Source organism: Somniosus microcephalus, chromosome 6 (genome assembly GCF_052327205.1).
Source record: "Somniosus microcephalus isolate GS21.2 chromosome 6, FLI_Smic_1.0, whole genome shotgun sequence".
NCBI lineage: Eukaryota > Metazoa > Chordata > Chondrichthyes > Squaliformes > Somniosidae > Somniosus > Somniosus microcephalus.
Window position 1 is genome coordinate 224,628,660 of NC_140992.1, and position 10,159 is coordinate 224,638,818.

General features: G+C 40.8%; 1 protein-coding gene across 6 annotated transcripts in view; it reads left to right on the forward strand.

Moving 5' to 3' along the window:
• Nucleotides 1-9,711, forward strand: part of znf423 (zinc finger protein 423) — a 358,819-nt gene extending 349,108 nt beyond the window's left edge. For all 6 annotated transcript variants that reach the window (XM_085991483.1, XM_085991487.1, XM_085991484.1 and 3 more), the window contains one exon: nucleotides 9,084-9,711. In XM_085991483.1, coding sequence (XP_085847609.1) covers nucleotides 9,084-9,113 — 30 coding nt within the window. In that variant the 3' untranslated portion in view covers nucleotides 9,114-9,711. The remainder of the gene's footprint in view (nucleotides 1-9,083) is intronic.
• Nucleotides 9,712-10,159: the final 448 nt, after the last annotated feature.

Consider the following 10,159-nt stretch of genomic DNA (forward strand, 5'->3'; position numbering starts at 1 on the left):
TGTGGACCTTATCGAAGGCCTTCTGAAAATCCAAATACACCACATCTACCGGTTCTGCTTTGTCTACTCCACTAGTTACATCCTCAAAGAACTCCAATAGGTTTGTTAAACAGGATTTCCCTTTCATAAATCCATGTTGACTCTGCCCAATCTTACTATTAGTTTCTAAGTGCCCAGTTATTGCATCCTTTATAATAGATTCCAGCATTTCCCCAACTATTGATGTGAGGCTAACAGGTCTGTAGTTCCCTGTGTTCTCTCTCCCTCCTTTCTCAAGTAGCGGGGGTACATTTGCTATCCTCCAATCTGCAGGAACCATTCCAGTATCTATAGAATTTTGGAAGATGACAACCAATGTGTCCACTATCCCGATGGCCACCTTTTTCAAAACCCTAGGATGTAGGTCATCCGGTCCTTGGGATTTATCAACTTTTAGTCCCATTAATTTTGCTAGTACTGTTTTTTTACTAATAATAATTTCTTTAAGTTCCTCATTATTGCCATACCCTTGGTTTTCTCGTATTTCTGGGAAGTTTTTTGTGCCTTCCTCCATGAAGACAGAAACAAAGGGGTCAATTTTCATTGACCCATGGAGTCGGGATTGGAGGCGTGCAAGGGGGGGGTTAAAGTCCTGAAATCGGGGGTCCCGACACCATCCCGCCCCCAACCCGCCTCCATGTAAGTTTCAAAGGAGGCAGGTACCCGCCCCGCACTGGGACCCGCCTACCCGAGGCGGGAAGGGATTAGTGCCAATTTACTGCTTACAGGCAGTTTTTAGCCTAATCCCTATTTTAAAGCTTGAACTGTGGAATTCCCGACGGCTCCAAACCACGCCAAGTTAGAGGAGTCGGGCCTTCGGGTTGAAGGACTTGGAGGGGTCACGATGTCGGTGTTCAGGTGAGCGATGGGTGCAAAGGTAAGTGTGTTTGGTGTGTCTAAAGTGTGTAAAGAAGTTTAAATTACCTGTACTTACCTTTTTAGCCTTCCTTCCTTTAGGTTCGAGGAGTCCATCATCTAACCGGCACAGAAAGCAGAATGGCTGCGATCTGTCAAAAGTGACGGCCTGCAGCTTTCTGTACCGGAGAGATTTCTAACTGAGCCTGTGTGGAAGGACTCAGGTTAGAAGTAAGACTGTCAGTGTTTGACAGCTTCAAACAGCTGTGAAACAGTGATATTTCATCTGTCAAAACGTCTTGACAGATGAAATTTCAGTCTGTGACGTCACCTGTTGCCGGGTGGCCCTTAATTGGCCTGCTGAGCCCGTTGGGTGGGTTCAACAAGGTCAATCAAGTTAAAATCACGTGGATTGGCCGCATCTCAATGGAGGCGGGACTACAACCCCAAAAGTTGTAGTCCCGCCTCCTTCCCGACTTCTGAATGAAAATCACCCCCATAGTATTTATTTAATTTCTCTGCCATTTCCTCATTCCCCATTATAAATTCTCCCATCTCTGACTGTAAAGGACCTACATTTACCTACGCCAGTCTTTTCCTTTTCACGTACCTATAGAAGCTTTTACAATCCGTTTTCATATTTTTGCTAGTTTGTGCTCATATTCCATTTTCCCTTTCTTTATCAATTTCTTGGTCCCCCTTTGCTGATTTCTAAAAACATCCCAATCCTCAGGCTGACCGCTTTTTATGGCAACTTTACAAGCTTCCCCCTTTGACTTAATACTAGCTTTAATTTCTTTTGTTAGCCATGGTTGGATCACTTTTCCTTTTGGGTTTTTATGCCCTAGAGGAATATATGTTTGTTGCAAATTATGCATTATTTCCTTTAATGTTAGTCATTGTATGTCCACCTTCATACCTTATTATTGTAGTTTCCCAATCTACACTCTCCCAGTCTCTCTCTCTCTCTCTCTCTCTCCCTCCTCTGATTCCCTCTCACCCCTTTCGATCCTCAATCTCCCTCTCACCGCCACCCCCCCCCCCCCCCCACACCGGCCACACAGAGCCCCTGACCTCTGCTTGGCGCCAACGAAAGCATGGCCCAACTGGCTCCGGTATACCACGTGCAGGCACGGAAAGCTGCAAAGGCAAACAATCACAGCGCGGGGAATTCTTCTGCTGTCTCGCTGAAAGGTCAAAGTTCAAGGGAGACCCCCCCCCCCCCGGCGTTTCACAGCAACCCATCAACCATCGAAACACACACTTCAAGAGCTGCAATTGGGATCGGTTCTGAAGTTGCAAGACTCACAAACGACTCTGTCTGGATTCCCGGGGCCATTGTGTATTGCGCCCCTCTCCCAATCCAGCTACTGTCCAGCTCTCTGCACGGAATTTCAATTGAAGTGCGCGGGTGCTCCGGGATTAGTGCGCGCGCGCAGCCGCACACCTTAGAGAGAACATTGTGCACGTTTTTCTGCATGTGTGCCGGTTGTTGTTTCTGGCTGGGCCTGTGCTGCTGGATTGTTGGCGCTGGAAGTGCCTGGGAGCACGGCAACCGGAGCGGGTGAGGGAGATGCCACAGAGGAGGGCCTGGTCACAGTCACCGGGGTAAGAGGTGTGCGGGCTAATCCTCGACATTGTGGGAGGGGGTCAGGTGTGACCTCAGTCACGGGGTGGCGGGGGGTCAGGTGTCTGAATGTGCTTCAATAGTGTGACGTCACATCCGCAGTAATTATATGTGCATTTGTTTTACATTTTAATGCATATGTGCAACTATTAAAATATAGGCTATGAATAAATTTTGCCTCACTACACTGCGCAACCTACATTTTCTGTCCTGGCTACTTTGCTGTGCTTGCTTTGTGTCCCTGGATTCGGTTTAGAAAATATGGTCACCCTACATTACAAAGACCAAAATACCTATTCCATCTCCCTCCCTGGCCACTGTCTCGGGCTGGGCCAGACTGTTCACAACCTTGGTATCCTTTGTGGTCATGAGCTGGCCTTCCATCCTTGTATCCTCTCCATAACAAAGACCAGCCTCCACAGCCCATCTGCTGTTGAAACCCTCATTCAGGAAAAGAAAGGACTTGCATTTATATTGTACCTTTCACGACCTAAGGACATCCCAAAGTGCTTTACCGCCATTGAGAAAAGTGGTCACATTTGTAATGTAGGAAATGCAGCAGCCAATTTGCGCACAGCAAGGTCCTATAAACAGAAATGAGATAAGAACTAGATAATCTGTTGTAGTGATTTTGGTTGAGGGATAAATATGGACCAGGACACTAGGTAGAACTCCCCTGCTCTTCTTTGAAATAGTGCCATGGAATCTTTTACATCCCTGAGAGGGCAGACGGGACCTCAGTTTAACATCTCATCTGAGTGCAGCGCTCCCTTAGTACTACGCTGATGTGTCAGCCTGGATTATGTGCTCGAGTCTCTGGAGTGGGACTTGAACCCACGACCTTCTGACTCAGAGGCGAGAGTGCTAACACTGAGCCACAGCTGGCAACTCTTCATGTCTTTGCCTCCTCCAAACTCAACTATTCCAAAGCTTCCCTGGCCGGCCTCCCATCCTCCACACTCTAAACTTCAGCTCATCTAAAACTCTGCTGCCCGTAGCCTAAACCTCAGTAAGTCCCACTCACTCATCACCCCTCTGCTTGCTGACCGACATTGGCTCCCAGTCCCCTAACGCCTCCAATTTAAAATTCTCATCCTTTAATGGCCTCCCGCCCATCTCTGTAACGATTTCCAGTCCTACAACCCCCCAAGAACTCTGTGTTCCTCCAACTGGCATCTTTTGTATCCCCACTATCTGCCCTACCATCTCTGCCCCAAGCTCTCGAATTTCCTCCCTAAATCTCTGTCCCCTCCACCTCTCTCATCCTTTAAGATCCTCCTGAAAACCTACCTCTTTGACCAAGCTTTTAGTCACCCCACCTAATAGCTTCATCTCTGGCTCAGTGTTAATCTTTGTCTGAATACGCTTCTGTGAAGTGCCTTGAAGTGAAAACTGGAATGTTGGGCTGTATGAGCTCTCAATTATGAAATGTGTATTATTCTTAACAGAACAAAGGTTTCATGGCAATTCGGGTGGCTTATCTTATTTAGTACACAGTATGCTGAAAAAAGAGGAAGGACTGAAAAAGATTCTGAAGTAATTAGAGAGGAAGAAGTAATGTAATGAAAACAGTTACGTACTGCTGAATTTGGTTGCTTTGAACTGTTAATATTTCTCTTTTCTGAATCTACATTGGAAAGGCTTAAAGTACATTAAATGTTGTTGTATTGCTGTGAATGTAAAAAAAATTAAACTGCAAATGATTGTTTTTTGTTAATACTGTTTTCCTAAAGAGAATTTCTTTCCCAAAGTGTCTTGTATTGCATTGATGTCCTTACCTTTTTTGAAAAAAAGATAGGATTAATCATGGGGAATAACCCCTTAATTTACCAATGGTGAAAAGTGCAGTAGGTCACATTATCATATCATTTGCATGTGGCGCAGGTCCAACTCTGCACTGCAGAAACTGACAAACACCAATTTCTGGCACAAGGACATCTCCACACAGCTGGCACCAAAATTACACCATTTCCCAGAAAACAGTAAAATATTATATTAAAGAGGTAGTACATTCAACTGAATTTGAAATAATTCCTCAGTGTTACAAAGGGAGATGTCTGTACGATTACTGGTGTCCTTCAGTCGCCCTTGTTATCATATTGAACTGCTCGTTAAAGACAGTCTGGGTGCAAACATTTTATATGGAGCCCATCCTTATGTGATGTCATTAAGATCTGACTCTATGATGTCATGAATGGACAATACTCTTGCTTCTGCTACTGTTTCCATTCATATCACTGGAATGGGGTGTCAAATGGCTACATAAGTGGCTTCCCGTACAAAATGTATATTCCCAGTCTGCCCTAATTAACAGTCTGTCATTGCTGTTTGTGGGACCTTGCTGTGCGCAAATTGGCTGCAGCATTTCCCTACATTACAACAGTGACTATATTTCGAAAGTACTTGATTGGCTGTAAATCAGTGCAGGATATCCTGAAGTCGTGAAAGGCACCATATAAAAATGCAAGATTGTCCATTCTTTCACATTCATCTAATTCTGGATTGAAGTATATTGTTTCCACCAGTAAGAAAGCTTCAGTGAGATTAAAAAAATAATTATTATGCTGCTTTCATTTAAAATATTTTCTTCCCTATGCTATGCATTTTTTTCCTAACTAAAAGAATGGGCAATCTATCTACTCCCAGTGTGTTACTGGTGTAAATCGGCAACTGCCACAAGAACTGTGAGAGAGGAACTCATTTTCTGATTTTTGTTTCCTAGGACTGGGAAACTGCAGAAAAGAGGTGTTTCCCAGTGGCTTAGCCAAGATTGAAAACTCTTTGTGTGGGGAATTGCAGGCCATGAGTCTCTATCCTGCCACTCCATTAGCACAGTGTGTGGGTAGCCAGTATGCTATGTCAGTTCTGAATTCACACCACCAATATGATAAAAGCATTGAATAACGTTCATGTCTCATTTATTTTAAAATGTATAACTCAGGAGGTCAAAAGCAGGAAAATTCAACTTTTAATAGTTGAATTTAAAGGCTGATAAAATTTACAAAAGAAACTCTGTTGCAGGTTGTCAGTTGAAGCAAGTTGTCATTAATTATATGGCGCAGTGTCACTATGTTGACAGTAACTCTGAGCATTTAAATAGCTTTTCAAAAGACTGATATAACCTGTCATCACTTGAAGGAGCTATCCTGAGAATTTTGGTCCAAAATAGCATTTATCTTTTTTAAGATAGGCTTTCTCAGATGGCTGGTCCCACTGGGCACTGCGTTTGCCCAGTGTCAGGTACTGGGACAGATGTGGGGTAGTGATGAGCCTCACACATCTGTTTCTATGCAATGCACTACCAGGAAAACCGGGTCAGGCAGCAGGAGGAGAGAGCGTACAGCTGCAGCTCCCCAAACTGGCTCACATCCAAGATGGTGGGTTTGCCATGGGGACAAGCAGCAATCTAACAGTCTCTGTAGATCTTTTTTTCTGAAAAGTAAAGTTTATGACAACTGCTGTTTCTTTTTGTATGTTGTTACCAGTACAATTGCTGGATTATTACCACATTGAATTCTTGTTTGGTACAGACAGTTATTTTAATTGCTATAATTAGCATGTTTGAATAAGAAAGATTGAAGTAAAAGTACTGGGCACCAACCTGTGTTTCATACCACCTGAGTGTTTATAGTAGTCTAATGAAAGTGGCTATTAAACCTAGGTTGGTATAGAAAATTCTAGTTTGTTGTCTTTAATACCGTATGATTTAATAATACCGTATGATTTAATATTTTTGCCTTTTATACTTGTACGTACCGAATAGAGGTTTCAAACCAGTATTTCACCTCTATGTTTGAATTTGTACATGAATCTGAGGCCTGTTTGCTGCTGTTCTATGGAACGCGTATAATAAACATGGTTGCGCCTGTGTTAATTGCTTTTGGCTTTTTGTAACTACTTCCCTCAAGTGTAGTGGAGACCATAATGCTCATTTGCTCTCGCAATGTCTGAATTGGTCTGGTTCTGAGATCAAGAGCTGAAGTTCAGACTTCCATTGATTTTGTATGCAAGCTAGACTTGGGTTTAGATTTAAATCCAGAATAAATGTTTGCTAGAGGGTACCTGAGCTTAACACAGCTGACGTGCATTTAATGTACAAGCATAGATAAACCTTTCACATCATCCAGATAAATAGCTCCTATTCTTATTTACCTTATTATGTGGAAAGAATATGGCCTGGAGTTTCCGCTTTGGGCACAATTGGCGATCCGGGCTCAAATTGCACCCAAAATTGCCCTAGTTTTGAGAAGTGTTTTTTCTCTCGAATTTCTGCTCAAACTCATTTGCATATCGGCGAACATAAAATCTGCCATGAACCAGCGCAATCGGGCAGCGTTTTAGAATGTAATTTTTTTTTTAAATAAAATTTTGCTTTAATAAATATTCTTTGATATATTTAAGAGTAGTAACTTGGGGCCGTTTGATTAATACAGCTAAAAATGGGTTCATCACAAAAATAAGCATTTTTAATCAGTGTCTAGTCCACCACCTGTGAGTAACCCAATTTTAAATAACTGAAAATGACTTTAAAAAACTATACAGAACCATTTGCTAGTTATATTGGTGTACCGTAGTCAGCTTCTTAGTAAATTTAAAAAATATATATATTCAAAAGCTTTTAAAACGTGCCTATTAGTGTCCTTGCGCCTAAAAAGAAAGATTAATTTTAAGAGCGGGCGCAATTAGCAGAAACTCGCCATGGTGTTTAATCTGATCTGGGGGCATGATCAGCGTCTATCGCGATGATTTTTAAACTAGTGCAAAAGATCACGGAAACTCGATTTGCCCTGGATGTAATTTGTGTTTGAAATTCCATGATCTTTTGCGCTAGTTTGGCCAATTTTGGGCAAATTGCACTGAAAAAAACAGCACAACCTAGCGGAAACTCCAGACCAGCATATAAATAATTCTGACCTTTGAGATAATCCTTTAATCACTTCTCATCAAATTTCCAATATAGCTACAATTGTCAATCTCATGCTCACTTTACTGGATCAACATCATGTATTTCTGTGTGGGCAGCATTCAATCATTTGTTCTTTGGTTTTTGTTCACGCTTTATGTAAGACTGTTTAATAAGGGAGAGTAATACTGCACAATAACTAAAAGGAGATGATATTGAGGTTATGATTTTATTTTTAAAAATTTACTATTATTACCCAGCAGCAAAATTAATTACAACATTTACAAAAGTTAATTTTAAAAATGTGGCATTTACAAGAGCAGGGTGGTATAACGTAGGAATTGAATATTGAATATTTACACTGATCAGTCTCTTAATATCCTCTTAATATTGGCACTTGGAGGTTAGATTGAGCCCAAAACGTGACCTCCATTTGACAATATAAGTCTCGTGAATTATGAATGTCAAATCGGTGCTGTTTTTAAGTAAACTCACCTCTAGAGTAGGTCTCCTGCCAGTACTGATTCAGACACACAGCAGTTTAAACTAGGTGGATTTGCTGTGAATCATTTCTCCCTTCAACTTCTACTTTTTCAGTTCGGACAACATTATGTATGCATTCCTGCATCCTTGAACATTTGTACATTATAGTTAATTGCCTATGTAAGCAGCCTAATGCAAGGAAGCAGTATTAATGGAGGAATCGGCTGCATCCAGTGTCATTAGTTTGAGTCTTGAGGCCAGATTACAGCACTAGGTCGTATTACAAGTGCAAGCGGTGAAGTCTGAGGTGCTCAGCCAGTGTTTTTATCTGAATAAATTAACATTTGTAAAGATGAGATTGGAGACGGTTAACCTCTTTTTAAAATGCATGTTATCAGCTGTGTACAGGCTGGAAATGCATATACTTGAACCAAAGTTGGTTTTATTGTGAGAAATCAGAGAACTGAAAAGCATTGGGGAAATTTTGTCTCTTAAACTGGATAAGATATTTAAACTAAGGAAAGCTGACCAGAAAAAAACACAGGTATTGTGCTTCCCTCTTCTGGTGGAAAAACAGAATTTGCTGAATATTGACAAAAAACATCATATTAAAGATAACACCAGTAAAAGGGTCATTCCTCCATCTGGACATTCAGAACAATGATTTGATAAATTACTCCAGGTCTGTAACCTCCACATGACAACCATTTTACTGCACAATTAAATCAAAATTGTTAATGTATATCTTTATCACATATATTCAAACAAATGAATCATTCGCATTAAAATACATTTTGAATCTCAAATGTCACCACTTATACTGTTTTTAGGGTTTGAGCAGTACTAAAGCTCCAGCAATTGTATCATATTGCAGTACTATCAAATGTAAGGTCATTATTATGTCACATATAACATGAATGGTAATGTATATTATGCTCATATAACAGAACAAAGGTATGTGTATCAGAACCAACTGGGGTTCCCTTATACAGAATTATGAGTTCAATCTTGTACTTGTTAAACTAATGAAAATGGAACCTATTGCAGCTAATAGTTGCTGGTGTGTCTTTATGCATAAAGCTAAATTCGACAAGTTTATACGTTATCTGCAGTAAGCCTTGGGTGGATAGGGACACGTGCTATTTATCCCTTATGGGTTTTTTTTTGTCTTTCCAGAACCACATGATGAGTCAGCACGCACAGTAAGGTGTCAGCACTGCGAGACATATTCTCTGCAGAAGACTCGACAGAGACACAGTGGGAGAGAACTTTTGAACATTACATCCAATCAAAGTGTCATTTGAAACCCAGATGTAAAACTAATGATTTGGCCATGAGGCACTGCTATTATAAGCAGTTTGAAATGAATATTAATGTAACAGATTAAAAGTATTCTATGCTCAGTATTTTTCTGTCCTGCTTTTAACTAGTGAGTTCACAGCTTTTGCTTCTAATCAGAGTTAGTGTGTTAGAAACATCAGCTTTATTGCTGTTGTCCTTTGTTGCTTAATGTAGTAAGCTAATAGGTGTCAAGATAACTAGATGTATTTTGTTAATACTTGCTTTTAAATGCAGAATTAGCCAGTTGTGATAACTGTGATGTGCTAGCTTGCCATTGTCAAAATATTTTTTCTTTTTGTCAAAGAAGAATGTTTTAATTGGATTGACCAGTTCACAGTACAATAAGAAACTATGTAAAGAAAAACAATGATTACAGTGCAACTGGATGGTGTTTGCTTCTAAAATGTGACTTACCTGATTGCAATAACTAGGACAGTATAATAAAGGGAAACCATGCACTTAATTTCTCTTTGTATTTGAGTGAAATAGCATGTGTTAGTTATTATTCTCTATACAGCCTACCAGAAGGTCTTGACCACATTAGAGTATTAAACCATCAACACACATAATGCAACACATTTCTGTGTTACACAGTAGCTTGATATTATAGCAGGCATGCAGAGACGACACAGTCATGAGTAACTGTATAATTTCCATCAGCTTTGATGATTGACCACACTCTGCATGTCATAGAGGACATAAATTTCTTGCACACTTCCAATGTAATATGACTCCACTCCCTTGCACTGTACCAGGTCTCCCTTGTGTTTTTTAATTCACCCCAGAGGTCTTCAGTGAAGTTGAGGTCAGGGTTGTCTCCAATTTACCCCAGTAATGGCGCACTGTAACCTTGTTTCCATTACTCACAACTTGCATTGTTTGGCAGGGTACTGCTTCAACCTGAAACACTG